The sequence below is a fragment of the Mobula hypostoma genome, chromosome 15 (genome assembly GCF_963921235.1).
Source record: "Mobula hypostoma chromosome 15, sMobHyp1.1, whole genome shotgun sequence".
Classification (NCBI taxonomy): domain Eukaryota; kingdom Metazoa; phylum Chordata; class Chondrichthyes; order Myliobatiformes; family Myliobatidae; genus Mobula; species Mobula hypostoma.
Window position 1 is genome coordinate 3866919 of NC_086111.1, and position 26941 is coordinate 3893859.

At 44.7% G+C, this 26941-nt stretch overlaps 1 protein-coding gene across 1 annotated transcript in view; it reads right to left on the bottom strand.

Annotated features, from left to right (window-relative positions):
- Window positions 1-26941, bottom strand: part of LOC134356650 (calcium/calmodulin-dependent protein kinase type 1-like) — a 284479-nt gene that overhangs the window by 51792 nt on the left and 205746 nt on the right. The window contains exon 4 of the mRNA XM_063067628.1: window positions 18072-18146. Within this exon, the coding sequence (XP_062923698.1) occupies window positions 18072-18146 (75 nt within the window). The remainder of the gene's footprint in view (window positions 1-18071; window positions 18147-26941) is intronic.

Below are 26941 nucleotides of genomic sequence, written 5' to 3' on the forward strand. Positions count from 1 at the left end.
CAGAGAGAAGATCATGGAGAGGGTGTTGGGTACACAGAGAGAAGATCATGGAGAGGGTGTTGGGTACACAGAGAGAAGATCATGGAGAGGGTGTTGGGTACACAGAGAGAAGATCATGGAGAGGGTGTTGGGTACACAGAGAGAAGATCATGGAGAGGGTGTTGGGTACACAGAGAGAAGATCATGGAGAGGGTGTTGGGTACACAGAGAGAAGATCATGGAGAGGGTGTTGGGTACACAGGGAGAAGATCATGGAGAGGGTGTTGGGTACACAGAGAGAAGATCATGGAGAGGGTGTTGGGTACACAGAGAGAAGATCATGGAGAGGGTGTTGGGTACACAGAGAGAAGATCATGGAGAGGGTGTTGGGTACACAGAGAGAAGATCATGGAGAGGGTGTTGGGTGCACAGAGAGAAGATCATGTTGAGGGTGTTGGGTACACAGAGAGAAGATCATGGAGAGGGTGTTGGGTGCACAGAGAGAAGATCATGTTGAGGGTGTTGGGTACACAGAGAGAAGATCATGGAGAGGGTGTTGGGTACACAGGGAGAAGATCATGGAGAGGGTGTTGGGTACACAGAGAGAAGATCATGGAGAGGGTGTTGGGTACACAGAGAGAAGATCATAGAGAGGGTGTTGGGTACACAGGGAGAAGATCATGGAGAGGGTGTTGGGTACACAGAGAGAAGATCATGGAGAGGGTGTTGGGTACACAGAGAGAAGATCATGGAGAGGGTGTTGGGTACACAGAGAGAAGATCATGGAGAGGGTGTTGGGTGCACAGAGAGAAGATCATGTTGAGGGTGTTGGGTACACAGAGAGAAGATCATGGAGAGGGTGTTGGGTACACAGGGAGAAGATCATGGAGAGGGTGTTGGGTACACAGAGAGAAGATCATGGAGAGGTTGTTGGGTACACAGGGAGAAGATCATGGAGAGGGTGTTGGGTACACAGAGAGAAGATCATGGAGAGGATGTGGGATACCCAGAGAGAAGATCGTGGAGAGGGTGTTGGGTTCACAGAGAGAAGATCATGGAGAGGGTGTTGGGTACACAGAGAGAAGATCATGGAGAGGGTGTTGGGTACACAGAGAGAAGATCATGGAGAGGGTGTTGGGTACACAGGGAGAAGATCATGGAGAGGGTGTTGGGTACACAGAGAGAAGATCATGGAGAGGATGTGGGATACCCAGAGAGAAGATCGTGGAGAGGGTGTTGGGTTCACAGAGAGAAGATCATGGAGAGGGTGTACACAGAGAGAAGATCATGGAGAGGGTGTTGGGTACACAGAGAGAAGATCATGGAGAGGGTGTTGGGTACACAGGGAGAAGATCATGGAGAGGGTGTTGGGTACACAGAGAGAAGATCATGGAGAGGTTGTTGGGTACACAGGGAGAAGATCATGGAGAGGGTGTTGGGTACACAGAGAGAAGATCATGGAGAGGATGTGGGATACCCAGAGAGAAGATCGTGGAGAGGGTGTTGGGTTCACAGAGAGAAGATCATGGAGAGGGTGTTGGGTACACAGAGAGAAGATCATGGAGAGGTTGTTGGGTACACAGGGAGAAGATCATGGAGAGGGTGTTGGGTACACAGAGAGAAGATCATGGAGAGGATGTGGGATACCCAGAGAGAAGATCGTGGAGAGGGTGTTGGGTTCACTGAGAGAAGATCATGGAGAGGGTGTACACAGAGAGAAGATCATGGAGAGGGTGTTGGGTACACAGAGAGAAGATCATGGAGAGGGTGTTGGGTACACAGGGAGAAGATCATGGAGAGGGTGTTGGGTACACAGAGAGAAGATCATGTTGAGGGTGCTGGGTACGCAGAGAGAAGATCATGGAGAGGGTGACGGATTCACAGAGAGAAGGTCATGGAGAGGGTGTTGGGTACACAGAGAGAAGATCATGGAGAGGGTGTTGGGTGCACAGAGAGAAGATCATGTTGAGGGTGTTGGGTACACAGGGAGAAGATCATGGAGAGGGTGTTGGGTACACAGGGAGAAGATCATGGAGAGGGTGTACACAGAGAGAAGATCATGGAGCGGGTGTTGGGTACACAGAGAGAAGATCATGGAGAGGGTGTTGGGTACACAGGGAGAAGATCATGGAGAGGGTGTTGGGTACACAGAGAGAAGATCATGTTGAGGGTGCTGGGTATGCAGAGAGAAGATCATGGAGAGGGTGATGGATTCACAGAGAGAAGGTCATGGAGAGGGTGTTGGGTACACAGAGAGAAGATCATGGAGAGGGTGTTGGGTGCACAGAGAGAAGATCATGTTGAGGGTGTTGGGTACACAGGGAGAAGATCATGGAGAGGGTGTTGGGTACACAGGGAGAAGATCATGGAGAGGGTGTTGGGTACACAGAAAGAAGATCATGGAGAGGGTGTTGGGTACACAGAGAGAAGATCATGGAGAGGGTGTTGGGTACACAGAGAGAAGATCATGGAGAGGGTGTTGGGTACACAGGGAGAAGATCATGGAGAGGGTGTTGGGTACACAGAGAGAAGATCATGGAGAGGGTGTTGGGTACACAGGGAGAAGATCATGGAGAGGGTGTTGGGTGCACAGAGAGAAGATCAGATGCTGGGGTCAAAGCAACACTCACAACACGCTGGAGGAACTCAGCAGGTCGGGCAGCATCTGTGGAAACGATCAGACAACATTTCGGGCCGGAACCCTTCGTCAGGACCCTGGGTTCCAGCCCAAAACGTCGACCGATCTTTTCCACGGATGCTGCCCGACCTGCTGAGTTCCTCCAGCGTGTTGTGAGTGATGCAATGCAATGCGGGGGAGGAGGAGAAAGTTAGGGGAACATGTGGTTTCAACTGTAGGGTATGACGAATTGCGTCATATAGAATAGGCAAGAGGTTTCAGCAAGAACACTGTCAAGGAAGTTTAAAGATCAACCAGCAAGAACAGACTTTAGAAGAGAGATCAGAGCATAATGGCATAGAGTTAGATGTTGAAATGAGGAGTTTACAGTGGAATTTGCATTGGCCTCAGAAAGGCGCATCTCGTCTCGTCAAGAATGCCTACTAATCTGCCTATTTACCTTTCTCTGTTTTACCTTCTGGGAAAAGATACAGGAACTTGAAAGCCTGGATGTCCCGATGCAAGACTGTGTCCTTCTTTCACACCCCATCCCAGTGGTGTTACCATATTCTTGCACTTTCAGCTCTAACTCCCGCAGTTATTCCACAATTGTCACTACGAGTTTTTCTTGCACTATTTCACATTACACTACAGTCTGCTGCTTTGCACTCACTGTATCTTTTATTTCCATATGTACAGTATGTGAGCTACATGCAAGCAAGGTGTATGTTACAACAAACTAATCTCATCTCGCCCAGCAGTCCCCAAACACCGGGCCGCAAAACATGTTACCGGGCCGCACGGAAATGATATAATTTGGCGATATGAGTCAGCTGCACCTTTCCTGATTCCCTGTCACGCTGTGTTGAGCCATTACACATGCGAGGTCGTTACCCGCGCGTCATCCGTGTCAGCGTGGGAAGGAGATCAACTCCTCGAGCTTGCAAATGACGACGGGCTGAAAAGTATGTTTGACGTAACATCTCTGCCGGCATTCCGGGTCAAAGTCAAGGCTAAATATCCTGAGATAGCCACGAAAGCAATGAAAACGTTGCTTCCATTTCCAACATCATATTGCTGCGAAGCGGAGTTTTCTGCAATGAATGCAGTGAAAACTAAATCGCGGAATAGACTGGACATAAGGAACCCCGTTCGTGTATCGCTGTCTCCAATCACCCCTCGATGGCACCATCTTGTTGCAGGAAAACAAGCCCAGGGCTCCCACTGATTCAGAGATACTGGTGTGTGAGAGGCGAGGGAAGTGAACTGGATCGAGACAACAGAGGCTTATGGAGAAGGGAATTTATAAGCCGTGTCTCCCCTCTCTCATCATGGGAAATGTGAGATCGCTGGGGAATAAAATGGACGAACTGACTGCGCTTGTCAGGAGTCAGAGAACATTTCGGGAGGAGGGGTCACAGTCGGTGACCTCAGGTGACATCACCAAGGACCTGCCCAAAAGCTGTTTGTGAGCCATCCCGCTGGTCTGTGAGTGAAGCTGTGCTGAATGATGAGTTGTTCTCTCTGTCTCTCTTCCCCCACCTTGTCCATCGCCATGGCAACGATTACTGCGAACTGAACTTTGAGTCATTTTGAAATTGGTCATTTACCCCTGATCATCACTGAATTATCATCACTGAACTGTTGCATTTATTATCCTTTCGATTACTGTGTTGCTTGTTTCTTTAATAAAACTTTCTTAGTTCTAGTACTCCAGACTCCAACTGAGTGATCCATTTCTGCTGGTTTGGCAACCCAGTTACGGGGTACGTAACAGTGCGTAATAGCGCATTCAATGACGTGTTACTAAAACATAAAGGTCTCTGGATTTGATGTACGCTAACGTTAAGGATGCATACAGCTCCTCTCCCCTCCCCCCATTGGGAAGGTCAGATCACAACCTGGTGCATCTAAAACCCTGCTACATGCCTCTGGTGAAGAGTGAACCTGCAACCTCGAGGACAGTGAGGAAATGGTTGGAGGAGGCTTATGAGGTGCTCCAGGGTTGTTTTGAGGTGACAGACTGGCAGGCACTCTGTGAGCCACATGGAGAGGATATTGATGGGCTCACAGAGTGCATCACTGATTACATCAACTTCTGCATGGACTGCAATGTTCCGACAAGAACTGTCCTTTGCTATTCAAATAACAAGCCATGGGTGACAAAGGACATTAAGGACATCCTGAACGCTAAAAAGAGGGCGTTTAGAGATGGAAATAGGGAGGAGCTGAGGGCAATACAGAGGGACCTGAAAGCCAGGATCAGGGAGGCTAAAGACAGGTACAGGAGGAAGCTTGAGTGGAAACTCCAGCAGAACAACATGAGAGAGGTCTGGAGGGGGATGAGGACCATCACTGGGTTCCGGCAAACTAGCAACAGAGGAGCTGAAGGCAGTGTGGACAGGGCCAATTAACTTAACCTGTTCTTTCACAGATTTGACATTGTGACCCCTGCCCATCCCCCACATGATTCATCTGTTGTTGGCCCCCAACCAACACATATTCCACTCTCCCCTCCTACCCCTCCTCACAGTCCCCCACCCTGCTCTCATGACGATACCCCTCCCCCACACGAAACCACCACGGTGGGCTTCACGGCTGAACAGGTGAGAAGACAGCTGAAACGTCTCAACCCAAGCAAGGCTGCAGGACCGGATGGTTTCAGTACCAGGGTGCTCAAAGCCTGTGCCCCTCAGCTATGTGGAGTACTTCGCCATGTATTCAACCTGAGCCTGAGGCTCCGGAGGGTTCCTGTGCTGTGGAAGATGTCCTGCCTCGTCCCTGTGCCAAAGACGCCACGCCCCAGCGGCCTCAATGACTACAGACCGGTGGCATTGACCTCCCACATCATGAAGACCCTGGAGAGACTTGTTCTGGAGCTGCTCCGGCCTATGGTCAGGCCACACTTAGATCCCCTCCAGTTCGCCTACCAGCCCTGACTAGGAGTTGAGGATGCCATCGTCTACCTGCTGAACCATGTCTACGCCCACCTGGACCAGCCAGCGAGCACTGTGACGGTCATGTTTTTTGACTTCTCCAGTGTGTTCAACACCATCCACCGTGCTCTGCTGGGGGAGATGCTGACAGCGATGCAGGTGGATGCTTCCCTGGTATCATGGATTCTTGATTACCTGACTGGCAGACCACAGTACGTGTGTTTGCAACACTGTGTGTCCGACAGAGTGATCAGCAGCACTGGGGCTCCACAGTGGACTGTCTTGTCTCCCTTTCTCTTCACCATTTACACCTCGGACTTCAACTACTGTACAGAGTCTTGTCATCTTCAGAAGTTTTCGGATGACTCTGCCATAGTTGGATGCATCAGCAAGGGAGATGAGGCTGAGTACAGGGCTACGGTAGGAAACTTTGTCACATGGTGTGAGCAAAATTATCTGCAGCTTAATGTGAAAAAGACTAAGGAGCTGGTGGTAGACCTGAGGAGGGCTATGGTACCGGTGACCCCTGTTTCCATCCAGGGGGTCAGTGTGGACATGGTGGAGGATTACAAATACCTGGGGATACGAATTGACAATAAACTGGACTGGTCAAAGAACACTGAGGCTGTCTACTGGAAGGGTCAGAGCCGTCTCTATTTCCTGAGGAGACTGAGGTCCTTTAATATCTGCCGGACGATGCAGAGGATGTTCTACGAGTCTGTGGTGGCCAGTGCTATCATGTTTGCTGTTGTGTGCTGGGGCAGCAGGCTGAGGGTAGCAGACACCAACAGAATCAACAAACTCATTCGTAAGGCCAGTGAATTTGTGGGGATGGAACTGGACTCTCTCACGGTGGTGTCTGAAAAGTGGATGCTGTCCAAGTTGCATGCCATCTTGGACAATGTCTCCCAGCCACTACATAATGTACTGGGTGGGCACAGGAGTACATTCAGCCAGAGACTCATTCCACCGAGATGCAACACAGAGCGTCATAGGAAGTCATTCCTGCCTGTGGCCATCAAATTTTACAACTCCTCCTTTGGAGGGTCAGACACCCTGAGCCAATAGGCTGGTCCTGGACTTATTTCCTGGCATAATTTACATATTTCTATTTAAGTATTTATGGTTTTATTACTATTTATTATTTTTGGTGCAACGGTAACGAAAACCAATTTCCCCCGGGATCCATAAAGTATGACAATGACTATGACTATGTGTTGCAATGATTTTATATGTTCATACGGGGAAAATATGTGCTGTGTGTTTAATATCCAAACGTTACTTAAAATGCTATGATGCTACTGACTTACTTATATAACCATATAACAATTACAGCACGGAAACAGGCCATCTCGGCTCTTCTAGTCCGTGCCGAACGCTACTCTCACCTAGTCCCACTGACCTGCACTCAACCTACAACCCTCCATTCCTTTCCTGTCCATATACCTATCCAATTTTTCTTTAAATGATAATATCGAACCTGCCTCTACCACTTCTACTGGAAGTTCGTTCAACACTTCAAGCTCCCCTGTCCTCCCCTGATAATTGACTTATCGCTGTATTCATGCGAGGAAAATTTGCGCTGTGTGTTTAATATTAAATTCATTAGATAAACCCTTTTAGAAACGAAATTGAGTGTATTAGCCTCTTATCACCGATATTCCGGTCGTAATTAACACCACCCCCGAACAGAATCGCCAAAAACAATTTGCAGGAGAAATAATTGGCAGGTACACGCATGCGCACTGGTGCCCGCGCAAAGCTTCATGGTCATTGTAGTCTTTCTCTGGGTAAACACAATGTATTTGACTGCTACTCTTGTCCGTTGGCAACCCTACCCCCCCCACCCCCCCGGTCGGCCGGTCCGCAAGAATATTGTCAATATTAAACCGGTCCGCAGTGCAAAAACGGTTGGGGACCCCTGATCTAGCCTACTTGGAGTCTACGATTCTTAACTTAAGGCTGTTATGGCCAAGTCAATAAACCATCAACACCATGCTATATATGATCTGTCGTGCACAGCCAGAAAAAAGGTGGAAGCATTTGGAAATACTTCAAAAGATGTGTAGCTCAGGTGGTTGATGGTTGGGTTGCGTTGCTCTCCCAACTTGGCAATTTACTTACAGATGTTTCATCAGCATGCAAGGAGACGTTGTCAGTGTACTGTTGATAGTGGTGTGTCCTCCTAATTCTTGGCCTTGATATGCTTTTCAATCATCTGATTTGACATCATTCCAGAAACTCAGTTGTGATGTGGGGAGGAAATCTCATCGCTGATTGGCTGTATGGCTAACTTCGAGTATTGTGGTCGAGAATTTTGCCCACATTGGCTCATAGATAAAATCTACGTGTTTGTTTACAGAACTGTTTGCAGAAATACTCCCTCTCCTGTGCTCAGAATTCTCTTGCCTGTCGCATGTGCGCTTGCACCATGACTTTCACTGACGCCCAGGCAAACCTGTGTCCCCCTCGATCTTCATGGGTAGAGACGGGGAGTTGGTCATGTCACTTTGCACTCACTGATGTCTCCTCACGTGGTGATGAAACATTTACAAGCAAATTGCCGAAGGTGGAAGCATATTCATGAGGATCTTTTAAAAGAGAAATCAACTCATACTTGAAAAGGAAAAATATGCAGGGCTGCAGAAAATGAACAGGAGAGGAACGACTTCTTTTTCAAAATGCTCTCACAGACATAATGAATCAAATGAGCTCATTTTGCACCGTCCTGTGGCACTGAACTGTTCTATAATTCTGTAATGAAGATTATCTCAGGAGTATGTTAGATGTTCATGGGATACTCGTTGGTGAGGAAGGAAACTGAACTGAATGCGGATGGGTAGTCTCTGAGCCTCCATTTCGTACCCAGTCACTGGCTCCAGTTTCTCCTCCTGAAGAACATTAAATTTAGGTTCTCTTTCCGTGGCAGCTGCGTAGCCTGCTGAGTATTTGCAGTCTATTTCTGCTTTATTGCTTCTTACGAGGATGCGTCGCACTGAATGCTACGCTACCCACCACAGTTAGCGTAGTGGTTAGCGCTACACTATAACAGAATGGGGCATCCCACAGTTTGGAGTTCAATTCCAGCATCCTCCCCGGGGAGCGCATGTGTTTTCCCCGGGTTCTCCAGCTTCCTCCCACAGTCCAGAGATGAACCAGGTAAATTAACTGTCCCAAGATTGGGTTCGGGTTAAATTGGGGTTGTCTAGGGTTACAAGGCTGGACGGGCATATTCCACACTGTATCTCCAAACAAAAATAAAAAATAAAGATTGTAACAATGATGAGTAAGCATCCCACTCCTTGAGCCTGCTGCAATGTTCATGAAGAGCGTGGCTAATCTTCCACCATAACACCGTTTTCATCCCTTCACCCTGGTATGATCCACAGGTCAAATGATCTCAATGGCTAAGTTTCCACACCTCGCCTGGGGAGAGAATCCCAAAGATTCACAATTCTTTAGTGAAGAAATTTCACTTCACTTCAGGACCAGAGGACATAGTCTCACAATAGATCAAAGATGAGGAGGACTTTCTTTCACCAGAGGGAGGTGAATCTGTGGAATTCATTGCCACAAATGGCTGCGGAAGCCAAGTCATTGGGTATATTTAAAGCATTGGTTGACAGGTTCTTGAGTAGGGGTGTCAAGGGTTACGGGAAGAAGGCAGGAGAATGGGGTTGAGAGGGATAATAAATCAGCCGTGAAGGAATGGTGAAGCAAACTAGAATGGCTGAATGGCCTACTCCTACGCCTTATGGTCTAAATGGCTTACCACCTAATTTCAAGTCTTTGTTCATAAGTTCTAGACACCTGAGCCAGTGGAAACATCCTCATTTCATTCACTTTATTGAGTAAGATTGTGTTATTTTCAATGCAATTATCTCCCAGTCTTCTGAGCTCCAGAGAATGTCGAGTTCTCTTCTAAGCCTCCCAAAATCAGTTCACCGAATTCTCATTGCACTCCCTCAGTGGTCAGCACACCTTTTCTCACATTAGAAGACCAAAACTGAACAAAATGCAATCGGTATAGTTTCACCAAAGCCAATCGCCCATTGTTTGATTCCTGTCTTCTTCTCACACAGACTCCTCTATCAATCCTACTTAAAACTAATGGCCTTTCAGTTCCATTAAATCAGACTGCAGTTAATTCACACACATGGGAACGGTGCTCACTTAGCTGAAGTAGACAGACTTGATTAAATTATTAAAGGCCGATTAATGGCTTATCCTTGATCCTACCTTCCACCTACTTTCATAATTTAGTCAATAAAATCACTTAAAACCCAAATTCACATGTCATTTACTTAATGTGAACAAGTCAGCAAATTAATCTCTGCCATGAGTGGTGGGAGATAGGCCAGGGACTTAAGGGAGAAATGAAATGTGGTAAACAGTGTAATATCACAGACAAGGTGCAATGTTTACCACAATTATGGAGAACGATGATTACAAAGTGATTCGCCTGTATAAAAGCCAACCCACACATGAAGTCATCAAAGTATCTACAGGAGTTATTTTAGCCCTGGAACTTCAGTTGTATCAAGTGACTGTAAGAAGGCCTCACTTTTATTAATAAGTGGAACCAAGTAAAAAATGATTGCTTTTTATGTAAGGCAGTAGGTGTACCAGTATCTCACAGAACAACACCACCCTGCATGAATGGTATAGCTCCCTTCATTAACAGTCAACAACCTTCCTCTCTCCATGAACACACTAGGATTCCCTGATTCCTCCCAATCTGAGTTAGCAATCCAAACAACAATCATCTTGGACCAAAGGAATTTCACACAAGGTTAACACCATGGTACAAATCCATTCAGCCGTTTCAGTCCATGCTAGCTCTTGATAAACACGATGCTACTGGTCGTCCATGCCAGAACTTACTTGTCACCTTCCATATTTTCTTTGAACAGAAGTGATTCTCCTCAACCGTTGATTCTTTTGCTCAAAGGGTTAAATCTGCGGTATGTGGTTCAGAACCCTACCACAAATGGGAACAGTTTTACCCATCTACTCAGTCTAGACCACCCATTGCCTTGAATTTCTTCCCCTCTAAACCTTCCCTGCTCCTGTGAGAGCAATACCAGTCTCAACAGCCTTGACCCGTAAGCCCTCACATCTAGAACCATGATGATAAGTCTCCTCTGCTATCTTTCCAAGTGCTTCCTAAGGCTCCCTGTTGCGATCAAAGCAGTTTCATAAACATTCGTCATGGCTTTTTCACTCTGCTACATCTGCACCTCACTTCATGTGGCCCACGGTCCTCAATGACTTGCCCTACCTGTCCTATACCCAACCAAGCAGATTGCTGCTTCCGTGAGCTCTGCTTTAAAATTGTACCCTGTTGTCACTTTTTGTGCTTCCTATCAATATACAAGGCTTTCCACTTTCCTGGGTTACATTTCATCTACTCCTTACCTACTAGTGCCTGGAATTAAAAAGTTAGTTAACCATCTAGAACAGCTATGAAGAAAACAGATCTGGTCGACTAATATCACCTAGTGATCTTGGTCACTAATAGGCTGTACAACAGGTAGTCAAAACGCTACAACAGGTAGTGAAAATTGTCCCACACATCACTGGCCCGACCCTGCCCTCCACCAAGGACAGATATACAGAAAAGGTGCCAGAAAAGGGTCAGTAACATCATGAAGGATCCCACCCACCCCGCTCATGGACGTTCTGTCCCACTCCTATCAGGGAGGCGGCTACGTAGCATCTACACCAAGATCACCAGACTTAAAAATAGTTACTTTCCACAAGCAGTAAAACTGATCAACATCTCCACCCACTAACTCACCACTGCTTTATTATTTCTCATCAGTCATCTTATGTACAGTCTAACATCACCTTATAAGCTATCTTATGTATCTATATTTATTGCTTTTTTTATTATTGTTGTTTATCTTTTATGGGTTTTTGTACCATATCAGATTCGGAGTAACAATTATTTTGTTCTTCTTTACACTTGAGTACTGGAAATTACATTAAACAATTTTGAATCTTGAATCTTTCAAGAAATTTGCCATTCATAACACATGTAACTGTAGACCCATCAAAAGGGTTTGCTCTTAAAAAAGCTTTTTGAAAAGGTCTAGTGAACTATGTGGTTTAGGAACAAATAGAATCAGAAAACAGTTCAGATCTAGAAAAATGCATGACGGAGAAAAATAATTTATTTTTAGTTCAAAAGATTTTGCATCATATCTTGTGTTTTTGTCTCAATCAATACCATCCAAAAAATTCACATTCTTCAAAGTTCTTTTGTGTGCTTAAGAGAGCTGTTTCTCTCTCCTTGGCTTACAATGCCTCAATGCTTCAGACCTGACGAATTTGCGCTACCTCACCACGAGAAGCCATTTAAAGGGTTAATCCCTTGAGGGATTACAAGGTTCCACTGGAGAAGAAACAAAGTTTGATGAGCTGGCTCCCCATGAATCTATGAAAGGTTTAAGAATGAAATAATCTTATTTGGGGTGGAAGTTGTAGTTTTTTATGAAATATCTTAGCAAAACATTCAACAGTCAGTTCTGCTAAGTCACGCAAGGCACATAACTCAGACGTCAGCACGTACAGTATGAGCCATCTACAGCTCGCTCTCCCACACTGTAATTAATTGTTAACAGCATTCACAAGTGACATAGGTCACAGATTCCAACTTCCTCCCCGTGGAGCAGCACATAAAAAGATGACATCGACCCTCACCACCCAACCCACACACCCCTCCAATGTGAACAAACAGCCCATGAATACTGGAGATCAGAGGCATCACAGCTCTCTCAATAATAACTCTTCATTCTATTCACACTATTCTGCACTCAGTATCAATGCAAATTAGTTCTTTTGGAACTCTCGCTGGATGCATTGGTTATTGATTTTTAAAAAGTCAATGATTTTGCAAAATTTAAACCAAGCACATTAATAATGAAAGAGAATCTGCAGTGAGAAACACAAATGCAACACATTTCAACCAAGGAGAGCATGATACAAAAAACATTCACTCGGTGATACTTTATCAGACACCTCCTGTACACAATAGAGGCCACTGAGTGTATGTTTGTGGTCACCTGCTGCTGTAGCTCATCCGCTTCAAGGCTCTACATGTGTGTTCAGAGACGCTCTTCTGCACACCACTGTTGTAATGGGTTTGAGCTGCTGTCACCTTCCTGTTCGTGTAAACCAGTCTGGCCATTCTCCTCTCACCTCTCTAGTTAAGGTTTTGTTTTTGCCCACAGACCTATCACCCACCAGATGTTTTTTTTTGTTTCTCACCATTCTCTGTACACACTAGAGACAGATGTACATGACAATCCCAGGAGATCAGCAGCTTCTGAGATACTCAAAGCAACCCATCTGGCCCAATCATTCCATGGTCAAAGCCACTTGTTCACATATCTTTCTATTCTGATGTTTGGTCTGAACAACAACTGAACCTCTTGACCATGTCTGCATGCTTTTATGCATTGAGTTGCTGGCACGTGATTGGCTCATTAGATATCTGCATTAACAAGCAGGTGTACCTAATAAAGTGGCTACTGAAAGCATTAGGGACATAAAAGTCACTTGATTGCACAAGAGAAGTTTCAAGACTCAACATATAGGTAACAACAACTGAATTTGTAGCCTGTGGAAAAGGGCAGATACCCTTGAAAGTTGTAGATTCGGCCATTGCGATTATGCTCCTGTGCTAGGGATGAAAAGTGACAGGGACTGGTTGAGGCTGGCTGGTTCGATGAGTGAACAAGGTCTGTGGATGAGGACTGGGTTAAGTACGCTGCGGGCGATGAGTCCAGCGGATGAATCCTGTCAGCTGAGTGGAGATGAGGAGGTGCCTGGGAGGCCTGGGAGCTGTCAGCAGGAAGCAGGAGCAGGCTGACAATGCTCTTTCTGCTAGAGCTACTGTGAACTATGACCTGGGCCAACAAGTGGCATTCAAGTTGACACAATGCCATGAAATAAATTCCAGCTTCAGCAAAGCTCGTTGTCACCGTGATACTTCCTTCAAACACGGAGCTGGTGCTAATGCAAGACAGCAAAATATTTCAATGATTTAAGGTTGTACAGAGAGCTTTTGGCACATTGGTCTTCATAATCAAAGTCCTGATCACCGGAGTTGGAATGTTTTGTTGAAGTTGCAGAAAACATTGGTGAGGACTATTTCAGAGTACTGTGTGCAGTTCTTGTTACCTTCCGACAGGAAAGATATTAATAAGATTCAGAAAATGAAGACAAAATTTACAAGGATATTGCCAGGGACTTGGGGAAAGGTTGAATGGGTTTGGACTTTATTCCTAACTTTAAGTAATGCAAGTGATTCTCCTGGAGGAGAGATTCAATAGTGGTTTATAAAATTATGAGAGATGTTGATAAGGTAAAAGCAAGCAGGCTTTTTCCACTGATGTTGGGTGAGACTAAAACTAGAGATCATAGATTAAAGGTGAAAGGTCATATTGATATCTAAAACTTTGACAAACTTCTCTAGGTATGTGGTGGAGAGTATGTTAACTGGCTGCATCACAGCCTAGTATGGAAACACCAACGCCCTTGAGTGGAAAATCCTACAAAAAGTAGTGGATATTCCCAGTCTGTCATTGGTAAAATCCACCCCACTACTGAGCACATCAACATGAAACGTTGTCACAGGAAAGCAGCATCCATCATCCGGGACTCTCACCACCCAGGACGTGTTCTCTTCTTGCTGCCGCCATCAGGAAGACGGCACAGGACTCAAGACCACCAAGTTCAGGAACAGTTATTGCCTTTCAACCATTGGGCTCTTGAACCAAAGGGGATAATTTCACTCAACTTCACTTTCCATCAATGAAGTGTTCCCACAGCCTACTGACTCGCTTTCAAGAACTCTTCATCTCATGTTCTCATGTTCCGATATTTATTGCTTATTTATTTATTATTATTATTATGTATTTATTTTTGTATTTGCACAGTTTGCTGTCTTTCGCACGCTGGTTGAATGTCCATGTTGGTGCGGTCTTTCATTGTTTCCGTTAAGGTTATTATTCTATGACGGATTTATTGAGTATGCCCAAAACAATATGAATCTCAGGGTTGTAGATGGTGACATGTATGTGCTTTGATAATAAATTTACTTTGAACTTTGAAAGGTGAGATATTTAAGGGGGATCTGAGAGGAAATTTCTCCACTCAGTTAGAGGTGACAGTTTGCTAGTGGAAGTGACGGACACAGAATTGATTTCAACATTTAGAAACATAGAAACATTGAAAACCTACTGGCCCTTCGGCTCACAAAGCTGTGCCGAACATGTCCTTACTTTAGAAACTACCTAGGGTTACCCATAGCCCTCTATCTTTCTAAGCTCCATGTACCTGTCCAGGAGACCCTTAAAAGACCCTATTGTATCCGCCTCCACCACCGTTGCCAGCAGCCCATTCCATGCACTCACCATTCTCTATATAAAAAGCTTACCCCTGACATCTCCTCTGTACCTACTTTCAAGCACTTTAAAACCATGCCCTCTCATGCTAGCTATTTCAGCCCTGGGAAAAAACCTCTGACTATCCACACGATCAATGCCTCTCATTATCTTATACACTTCTATCAGGTCACCTCTCATCTTCCATCGCTCCAAGGAGAAAAGGCCAAGTTCACTCAACTTATTCTCATAAGGCATTCTCCCCAATCCAGGCAACATTTTCGTAAATCTGCTCTGCACCCTTTCTATAGTTTCCACATCCTTCCTGTAGTGAGGTGACAAGAACTGAGCACAGTACTCCAAGTGGGGTCTGACCAGGGGCCTATATAGCTGTCACATTACTTCTCGGCTCTTAAACTCAATCCCACAGTTGATGAAGGCCAATGCACCGTATGCCTTCTTAACCACAGAGTCAACCTGCGCAGCAGCTTTGAGTGTCCTATGGACTCAGATCCCAAGATCCCTCTGATCCTCCACACTGCCAAGAGTCTTACCATTAATACTATATTCTGTCATCATATTTGACCTACCAAAATGAACCACCTTACACTTACCTGGGTTGAACTCCATCTGCCACTTCTCAGCCCAGATTTGCATCCTATTGATGTCCCGCTGTAACCTCTGACAGTCCTCCACACTATCCACAACACCTCCAACCTTTGTGTCATCAGCAAATTTACTAACCCATCCCTTCACTTCCTCATCCAGGTCATTTATGAAAATCATGAAGAGTAGGGGTCCCAGAACAGATCCCTGAGGCACACCACTGGTGACCGGCCTCCATGCAGAATATGACCCATCTACAACCACTCTTTGCCTTCTGTGTGCAAGCCAGTTCTGGATCCACAAAGCAAGGTCCCCTTGGATCCCATGCCTCCTCACTTTCTCAATAAGCCTTGCATGGGGTACCTTATCAAATGCCTTGCTGAAATCCATATACACTACATCTGCTGCTCTACCTTCATCAACGTGTTTAGTTATAAGTAGCGTAGATGAGTACGTGCATGGGAGTACGTGTATGATGTGCTATGGTGCAGGTGCGGGTCACCGGGACGAGACAGAGTAACAGTTTGGCATGGATTATTGGGCCAGAAAGACTGTTCCTGTGCTGCATTTCCCTGTGCCTCTGTGGCTCCATGAGAACATCCATCCACAGACAGACTGTCGTGATGCATACCGCAGACTTTACATCAGCCTGACCAGTAATCCAGTTTGAACAGATTACACACTAGGCATACAGTAATTCACTGCTATTGTCCTGTGAAGTGTTGAGACATGCAATAGATATTCTGCACTGGATGGAGAGTTACATTTACAATATTGAGGATATACTGTATACAAAGGCAGCTTGACATACAAACATAGCAACCAGGAACAGGAATTGTCCAACAAGTCCTGTCAAGAATCTACCTAACTCGTCTTTTAAGTTATTGAAAATCCTTGTTATGACCACCTTACGAAGATGAGTGCAGTAAGGACACACAACCCTCTGAGACAAATGTTCACTTCGAGTCTGATCTAAGATGGGGTCTACAACTTCTGGATTCTTGCATAAGGAAATATCCCCTTCACATCTACCCTGAGATGAGCTTTATTTGTCACATGTACATGAAAACATACAGTGATTTTTGCCATTTTGAGTCAAATCAAATCAGCGAAGATTGTGCTAGGCAGCGAGCAAATGTCTCCACATGTCTGGTGCCAACATAGCCTGCCCATAACTCACTAATCCTGACTGCACACCTTTAGATTGTGGGAGGAAACTGGAGCCCCTGGAGGAAACCCACGTAGTCACAGGGAGAACGTTGTTACGTACCCCATAACTGGGTTGCCAAACCAGCAGAAATGGATCACTCAGTTGGAGTCTGGATTACTAGAACTAAGAAAGTTTTATTAAAGAAACGAGCAACACAGTAATCGAAAGGATAATAAATGCAACAGTTCAGCAATGATAAACACACGTGCACAGAATTAAGATAACAGCATCAATCAAGCTCTATCGTTGTCTAGGGGTAAATGACCAATTTCAAAGTGACGCAAAGTTCAGTTCAATTTAGTTCAGTTCGCAGTAATCGTTGCCATGGCGATGGACAACGTGGGGGGAGAGACAGAGAGAACGAGAACGACTGATCATTCAGACACGGCTTCCACTCACAGACTGGCGATATTGCTCACAAGCAGCTTTCGGTCGAGTCCTTTGTGATGTCACCTGGGGTCACCGACTGTGACCCCTCCTCCAGATGTGGTCGATCCTCTGCAGTGAACCCGGCACCCAAGCGAGGGTGGACACACACCGGGTTCCCGCTGATCGTACCTCTCCAACCTGTGCGTCTAAGGCTGATCCCATGATCAGCCGTCCAAGAGCTTCCCACCGACTTGGGAGAGGCGCACCGCTTCCAGGGTCTCGTTACCTCGGGTGTCGTGTGTGTCCTGCCTTAGCGAACCTGTCCCTTTTTATCCCCCTGCTGGGGTATCGCCTGTCCATCACTTCAAACAGTTCAGGGTTCAAAGGGGGAGCCGCTCTTGACAATACCCAGACTGATGGCTCCTTCATTAACACCTCCAAATGCGCTTCATTGTGTGCCTTATCTCTCCCTCCCCTGAGGACAGGTGGCAGACCAACTGCTGATGCCACTGGTGCTAGCCCAGGCCAGCAAACATCTTAATTTATGTGTATTCTCGTCATAACGTATAAACACCTTACAGACAATGGTGGGAATCCAACCCCAATCTTACAGACAACAGCGGGAATTGAACTTCAATTTTACGGATAGTGGCGGGAATCGAACCTAGATTTTATAGCTGGCTGCTGTAAAGTGTTGCTCAGAATTTTATTCTTTTCAATCAAGTCACCACTCGGTTTTCTGATCCCCAGGAGATACAAACCTGGCCTGTAACTGACACTGATCATGAGTTACAGCTGTTTAAGCATGTATCCCATGCTGAATGCATGCTTAAAAGGCCAGGAGAATTATGGATGTATGACTGGGCCTGTGTCCATTAGAACATTAACTGCAAATACGCACTCCTGTAATAACCATAACCATATTATCGTGTAGTGAAATGAAATGTGCAATCGATACTTACAGCTGCATCACCAAATAGAGGTGTGTCGGGCTCTCGTAAATGTCTTCCAGAGACACAATGTTTGGGTGTTTAATTCTAAAAGAAATAAAGTGATTTAATTAGAGGTTATCCATTTTCGCAGAGTCCAAAGACCAAGTTCAAGCAATTTCATGCTGTTTCTATTCTATTCCCACACTCTATTGTAAGCACTGGGAGACTCTAAGTGTCGTTAGTAACTTTCTGTAGCTGGCAAAACTGCAGAAACTGAGGAAAGCCCCAGTTAAGTGTGGAAGGAAGGACACAGGGAGTACAGAGAGTCCACCAGATTGTGGTCTGAGGTGCTGACACAGAATACAATTATTAAACACTGCATTCACAACTATATGGTTTTGAAAATTTAAAATTAACTTGAAGCTTAGAGGCAGAAACTTATCACAAACACAAGAGAATCTGCAGATGCTGAGAATCCGAGTGACACACACAAAATGCTGGAGGAACTCAGCAGGCCGGGCAGCATGTATAGAAAAGAGTAAAAGGTCTTGGCCCCAAACGACGACCATCAACTCTTATCTATAGATGCTGCCTGGCCTGCTGAGTTTTTCTGGTATTTTGTGTGTGTTGGCAAAAACTTATCTTTGGTTCATTACACTAAAGTGAAGGTTACCGCGTCAACCAGCTGCTTTATGCCCTTTCTAACATTCCATTCCACTGAGGTCAAAGGCAATCAATAAAGCCAAATATAAAGAGTGAATTGGAACAGGTGGTAAACATTACAGCTCCCATTTACTGCTGTGGCCAATTATATCTCCTTTGATCTCTATTACAGGTCTCTTTCATCCGTTTTCAGACATTGCATTCCACTCCCCATTACACAGCCAATTAAAAACAAGAGTATCACTGCTGCTGCTGTCTATTAAGATTTTCTTTGAAAGTCATTTTATTTCTAATCCCTCTTTATTTTCTCTTCTGCTACTATTTCCACTTTTGCATCATCACTGCTGATGTGTACAGGGGAAAGAAGTATGTCTTTGGCAAGAATTTGAAGCATAAGAATGGCAGAAGGAAATCCTCTCAAAAAATCGACATAGAAAGAGTTAATTTTTTTTTACAGCAAATAAACAGCATGCCATACTGACTCACAGATCCTGCAGCTTTAAATCATCTGACTGCTGACACCTTCCTACGCAAAAATGAAGTCCACAATTATAATTATTACTAATCCGGCAAAGAAACAGAACAGAAGTGAATCTTTGCCATAGTATGAAGGGAATTAACAATCAAGTTCTTTCTGTGGCCTTGGAGCTGAATGTGTGTGCAATACAGTAGCCAACACTGGATCAACCATGTTGTTTTTGAAGTTCCACGAGTTACCATTACATTTTAGCACCATGGATCAATAAAAAAATTCTTGACTGTAGCTGTTAGTGTGACATTATGACAGCTCGGGGCATTGGAGTTCGGGGTTCAATTACGACATCATCTGTAAGGGGTTTGTACATTCTGGCCATGGAGTGCGTTTTGTCTCAGTGCTCCAGTATCCTTAAGCCAGGGTTAAATTGCGGGACGCTGGGCCGTGTGTCTCGAAGGGCTGAAAAAACCTATTCTGTGCAGCATCTCAATAAATGAATAAATAAACGATCAGCTTTCATTCATCATCAGCTGAGCACATAGAACATGGACAACAATTGTTACTTTAAGGCCGTCTGCCCTTTGCGGAATGTGTCATGTGACTAACTGCTCTCCGGACTCCAAGAATGGGTGTAGAACGATGCGGCGTGGAAGACGGCCACAGGAGAAATGACAATATTAAAAACAGAAAATGCTCGCAACACTCAGCAGGTCAGGCAGCATCTGAGGAGAAGGAGGAAAACAGTTAATGAGTCGAACTGAAGCTACTTCGTCAGAACTGGGGTAGAGAAAATAATAAGTTAGTTTTAAACATTGGGGGCCGCTGTTTTAAGTGGTGGGTAGATGAAACTATAAGGGCTGTTTCTGACGGGGTGAAGCCAAGATTACTATGAGATAAACTGGAGATGGAATCACACAGCTGATAGATTAATGAGGGCAGCTAGGAAAAACAGAAAAGGAGGGGGAGAGGAGGAGAGTGGGGAGGGAGCAGGGAGGGTGCAGGAGAGATAGAGATAGAACGAGAGAGAGAGAAAGTGAGTGTGCAAGCATAAACAAAACAACATAAAATATTTAAAGTAAAGAGAGCTAGAGTGAGAGAGAGAGACATAAGAGAAAGTAAGTACAATGCAGAGCTGGAGAAATATCCAGCAGGTTAAACCATGCTGTCAGAGAGAGAAACACCCAGCCAACGTTTATGGTGGATAGTTGGCCTCTTCTGATACAGGTTGATAATGCATCTAGAAAGGTGAGATGCTGTTTCTCAAGCTTGAGCTGGGCCCTTCAAAGGCTTTGAAGGACGCCATGGGAAGATGGTTCAGATTGCGACAGGAATGAAGAAATAAAGTAGCTGCCAAAAGGAATTTCAGGGTCACTCCTTCAGGCTGAATGTAGGTACTCTGCTAAGCAACTACCCAATCCCTGGTTTCTCCCGCACAGAGATGACCACATTGTAAACACCAAATGCAGTTCATGAGATTGGAAGAAGTGCAAGTGAGTCATCGCACCACGAGGAAACAGTCTTCAGGTTCCTTGGTGGTGCAAAGAGAAGTCAAAAAGGTAACAGAACAAGTAGCATGTGAGAGTGCTGTGAGGAAGGGAGCAGCTGGTGGAGGGATGGAAGAACAAGGTGGGACTCAGAACAGGATATTGCCACTTCAGGATGCTGAAAGGAATGGGCAGAGCAGATATGACTGCAGGTAGACTTTCATTAAAGTTAGCTGAAAAACAACTTGATTTTTCTCTTTCCAAATTCAGATGACAGGTCTTTGACGTGAAGGCTGCTTCTTTTCTCACGGATTCTGCCTGACCTGCTGAGCGTTTGCGACATTTTTCATTTTTAAGTGAAATTTCCAGCATCAGTAGTTTTCTGATTTTCATTCATATTAAGAACAATTCTTGATATTTAATTAATAAAATACCTTTGTGGATAAGTTACTACCAATTTTACAGTATCTTAGAGAGATATTAAAGTCAGATATTGGAGGTAACTCAGAAAGTGTTTAGATTTTATTTATATATTTGATTATTTCGTGCTGTAGCATGGAGTAGGTCTTTCTAACCCTTTCAGCCAGACTGCCCCAGGCCCCAGCAACTCCTGACAAACCCGACTGTGGCTCAATTTACAATGACCAATTAATCTACCCGAGATGTCTTTGGACTGTGGGACGAAACTGGAGCACCTGGAGACAACCCACACATTCCATGGAGAGGATGTATAGAGAATGGCACTGGAGTGGGGCTCTGGACTGCGGAATTCCCCGAGCTGTGGTAGTGCCGTGCTAACTGTTGTACTACTATGGTACCATTATTCAGAGATACAGCGCCGAACAGGCCCCAGCCCAGCAACCTGCCTATTTAGTACTAGCCTAATCACCGGACAATTTGCAGTGACCAATCAGTGTGTGACAGGAAACCAGAGCACCCATGTAGTTCACAGAGACAACGTACAAACTTCTTACAGATGCACTGGAAATGAACTCTGAACTCCAGAAAGCATCATGCTAGCCACTGCATGGTGTATTGGAATTTGAATTTTTGATTTCCTTCATCAGTAATTTGTTGATTTTTAAAATATTACAGATGTGTTTCAGTGTACAAAAGCTTTAACAGCTATGATGACACCATTTTTACATTCAATTAAAAGGTTAACATCAGTTTCCTGTAACAGTACAATCACCAACAATCAAAGACAATAATAATACTCAAAATGAATACTCCAGTGAACAATCTATACTGTTGGTTGTCAATAATTTATCTGTGAATCAAAAGAAAAATGCCTTAATCTGAGAAAGAATTCTCTGCAGAAAATGACTTTCTACTCCTTTTGAAGTTGTCTGAGAAAAATGCTAGAGGTGTTAGGCATCAGATATGAACATTTTGCTGGCAGAAGCGATCCACTTAGGTGAGCATTTGATTAATATTTTACCTACTTTGACACAACACTGGGGGCTGAATTCCCTGGCCCTGTATTATACCTTTCTGTGTTCTATGTTCAATGGTTCTTGCTAGAAACCACTGCCTCTGCCAATCCACGAAGCCTCCCTGCTGTCAGAGGTGAGACAGGTGTGGGAGGCACAGAATCTGTGGCTGAGACCAAACACACCGGCACGTTTCCAAAGTCTGCCACAATCCCAAAACATTGCTCAGTGCTCGTCTTGACAGTACATCCAATTATTGCGGAACAAAGTCACAGTGGAGTAAAGGGAATTACAGAGGCATGAGAAAAGAGCTGGCTGAGGTTGATTGGAAAGGGGCAGTAACTGGGGTCAATTAGGAAGATGTATCCTAAAGAAGAAGTAGTTTTTTAAACAGAGGTGACACAACCATAGCTGACAAGGGAAGTCAAATCCAACATAAAAGCTAAAGAGAGGGTATATTATAGAGCAAAAATTAGTGGGAAGTTAGGGGATTGGGAAGCTTTTAAAAACCAATAGAAGGCAACTAAAAAAGCCATAAGGAGGGAAAAGATAAAATATGAAGGTAAGCTAGCCAATAATACCAAAGTGTATACCAAAGGATTTTTAAGATATATAAAGAGTAAAAGAAAGGTGAGAGTTGATATCTGACCACTGGAAAATGATGCTGAAGAAATAATAATGAGGGACAAGGAAGTAAGTACTTTGCATCTGTCTTCACTGAGGAAGACATTAGCAGTAAGATGTAAGTTCGAGAGGGTCAGGAGGCAGAAGTGAGTACAATTGCAATTACAAGGGAGAAGGTTCAAAGTTCAAAGTAAATTTATTATCAAAGTGCACATATATCATCACATACAACCCTGAGGTTCCTTTTCTTGCAGGCGATCAATGGAAGACCAAACCAGCTTGCAAAAGTTAACAACCTATGCAAATACAAAAGATAAAGAAAGAATAGTAATAAGTAAATGAGCAATAAATATTGAGAACTTGAGATGAAGAGTCTTTGAAAGTGAGTCCATGGGTTTTGGGAATACTTCAATGATGAGGCAGGTGAAATCGAATAAAGTTTCATGCAGCCTGGTACAGCCCTTCCGATCTATTCTTACCTTCTTCTTCTTACTTTTTAATTTACGTTATTTTTTGTAGTTTTTTTCTCACGGTAACACGTTGAAGCTGCACCCTCTCTAACATGCTGGTAGAGAGAGTTTTATTTGGGTTTTCTTTAGCGCTGGAAATGGTTACATCCCGACACGCGGGACGGAAGCAAGGTCGCATTGTGTATTTCACGGACCAGCAAAGACCGGCCGGCTTAGCGAACAGAGCGGTGGACACTCCTGCTGAAATCCGGAGGAAAACACACGGAGGGGGATCACAAAACCGAGGAAAGAGGACCGGGTCGAGACAACAGAGACTTTTGGAGAAGAGGAGTTCAGTGGGTAATACCGTTCCGACAGACCGGAAGTGCACTGACAGCGGTAAGCATAAAGGAGTTGGGTGCTTACTGTTCTGGCTAACAACGGATGGTGCAATCTGGGGCATATTACGACTGAGGAACGTGTTTGCCGACTGGATATTGAACTTTTTACTGTTGGACTTCGGCCACGTTCCACCGTGATACAATACTTGGCAGCACGGGAGGTCGTTCCTGCCTGTGGCCATCAAACGTGCAGCTCCTCCCGTGGAGGGTCAGACACCCTGAGCCAATAGACTGGTCCTGGACTTATTTTCCATCTAGCATAGTTTGCATTTTGGTGTTTGATTGTTGGGGTTTTTTGTATTGCTATATTTATGCTCTATTCTTGGTTGATGTGGCTGTAACGAAACCCAATTTCCCTCGGGATTAATAAAGTATATCTATCTATCTATCTATCTAAGTTATCCACTTTGTCTAAAGAGCCTGATGGTTGAGGGGTACTAACTGTTCCTGATCCTGATGCTGAGAGTCCTGAGGCTCCTGTACCTTCTTCCTGATGGCAGCGGTGAGGAGAGAGCATGTCCTATGTGCTGGGGATCCCTGATGATGGAAACTGTTTTTCTGCGGTAATGTTTCATGTAGATGTGCTAAATGGTGGGGAGGGATTTACTTGTGATGGACTGGGTCATATCCACTCCTTTTTGTAGGATTTTCTGTTTTAAGGACATTAGTGTTTCCATAGCAGGCCATGATATAGCCAGTCAATGTACTCTCCACCACACAACTATTGAAGTTCCTCAAAGTTTTAGATGTTACATCGAATCTTCGCAAACTCCTAAGGAAGTAGAGGTGCTGCTGTGCTTCCTTTGTAATTACATTTATTTGCTGCCCAGGACAGGCCCTGTGAAATGGTAAACCAAGGAAAATGAAAGTCGATGACCTTCTCCACCCCCATCCTCCAATGAGGACTGAGTTATGGACCTCTGGTCCCTCCTCCTGGAGTCAATAAACAGCTTCTTTGTCTTGCTGACATTGGGTGAGAGGTGGTTGCTATGGCAGCACTCGAACAGGTTTTCAATCTCCCTCCTATGTGCTGATTCGTCGCCACATTTGACTCAGTCAACAACAGTGGAGTCTTCAGCAAAGTTAAACATGCCATTGGAGCTGTGCTTAGTGACACAGTCATGTCTAAAGCGAGAAGAGCAAAGGGTAAGTGCTCAGCCTTGTGGTGCCCCTGTGCTGATGGAGATCACGAAGGAGATGTTGTTGCCAATCCGAAGGGTCTACTAGTGAAGAAATCGAGCATCTAATTCCACAACGAGTTATTGAGGCCTAGGTCTTAAAGCCTATTGATTAGTTTTGAGGGGATGTTCTTACTAAATGCCAAGCTGTAGTCAATTTGCTGTTGAGATGTTCCAGGGTTGATTGAAAAGCCAATGAGATGACATCTGCTGTGGACCTGTTGCTCCAGTAAGCAAGATGGAGAAAATCCAAGTTGCTTCTCAGGCTGAAGGTGCTTGGGAAGCTGAAAGATCTGAAGGTAGTAGGTTACCTGGACCAAATGGACTACACCCTAGGGTTCTGAAGGAGGTTGCTGAGTAGTGTGGAGGTATTATTAATGATCATTCAAGAATCAATAGATTCTGGCATGGTTCCAGAGAACCGGGAAATTGCAAAAATCACTGCATTCTTCATCATGGGAGAGAAGCAGAAGAAAGGAAATTATAGGCCAGTTAGCCGGACCTCAGTGGTCGGGAAGATGTTGTGGTCGATTTTAAGGATAAGGTTTTGGGGCCCTTGGAGGCAGATGACAAAATAGGCTGTCAGCATCGTTTTCTTAAGGAAAAATCTTGCCTGAAAAATCAGTTGGAAGACTTTGAGGAAATAACAAGCAAGATAGACAAAGGAGAATAAGTGGATGCTACAAACTTGGATTTTCAGAAGGCCTTTGACAAGTTGCCACACACGAGGTTGCTTAGTAGGATAAGAGCCCATGGTATGACAGGAAAGATACTAGCACGGACAGAACATTGGCTTATTGGCAGGAGGCAAGGAGTGGGAAGAAAGGGTGTGTTTTCTGATTGGCAGCGTGGAGTTCTACATCGGTCAGTGTTGAGAACGCTTCTGTTCGCATTATATGTCAATGATTTGGATGAAGGAATTGATGGTTTTGCCGATGATACGGTTAGGTGGAGGGGTGGGTAGATTTGAAGAAGCAGGAGACTGCAGAAGGACTTAGACAGATGAGGAGAAAGGGCAAAGAAACAGCAGATGGTATCTGGTGTCAGGAAGTATATGGTCGTGCACTCTGGTAGAAGGAATAAAAGCATATACTTAGTGATGCCCACAATGTCATACCTGCTAATCTCCAACTACCATATAAGATTATCTACCTTTCTCTATATACTGCATGCAAACAAGTTCAAAGAATGCTGCTTTGCTGAATACAGCCAGATAACTTCATCCATGGTATGGAACATTCTCCTGCCTTCTCCCCATAACCTGTCATGTCCAGACTAACCAATAACCTATCGACCTCCACCTTAAATACTGTACACCCAATGACCAGGCTTTCGCAGCTGTCTGGCTAAAGGAATTCTTCCTAATCTCCATTCTAAATGGACATCCCTCTATTCTGAAGCTGTGCTCTCTGGTCCAAGACTTGCCCACAAAAGGAAACATCCTCTCCACATCCTCATGATATAGGAAACATCCTCTCCACGTCCTCACTATATAGGAAACATCCTTTCTACATCCTCAGTATATAGGCCTTTCAGCATTCCATAGGTTCAAATGTGGCATATAAATTTCAATGGGAAATAGAAATAGGCATGTAATAAGGGCAATGTTATGACAAGGTAGTGTTGAGGAAGCAGGAAATCTGGAGAAGAGTTTGGACAGATTGGGAGAATGGCCAAAGAAGTGGCAGATGGAACATAGTGTAGGGAGGTGTATGGTCATGCAATTTGGTAGGAGTAAAGACACACACTATTTTCTAAATGAGGATAAAATTCAAAAATCAGAGGTGCCAAGGAACTTGGGAGATCTGGTGCAGGAGTCCCTAAAGGTTAACTTGCAGGTTGAATCAATGGTAGGGAAGGCAAATGCAATGTTAGCATTCATTTTGAGAGCACTAAAATATAAGAGCAAGGATGGGATGCTGCGGCTTTATAAGGCACTGATGGGGCCTCACCTTGAGTATCGTGAGCAGTTTTTGGCCCCTCAGCTAAGAAAAGATGTGCTGGCATGGAGAAGGGTAAGAGATGGCTCACAAGTATGATTCCATGAATGTAAGAGTTAACACATGAGGAGCATTTGATGGCCCTGGGCCTGTACTCACTGGAGTTTAGGACAATCAGAATCAAATTTAATGTCACCAGCACATGTCCTGAATTGCGTTAACTTTGCAGCAGCAGTACAATGCAATATATGAT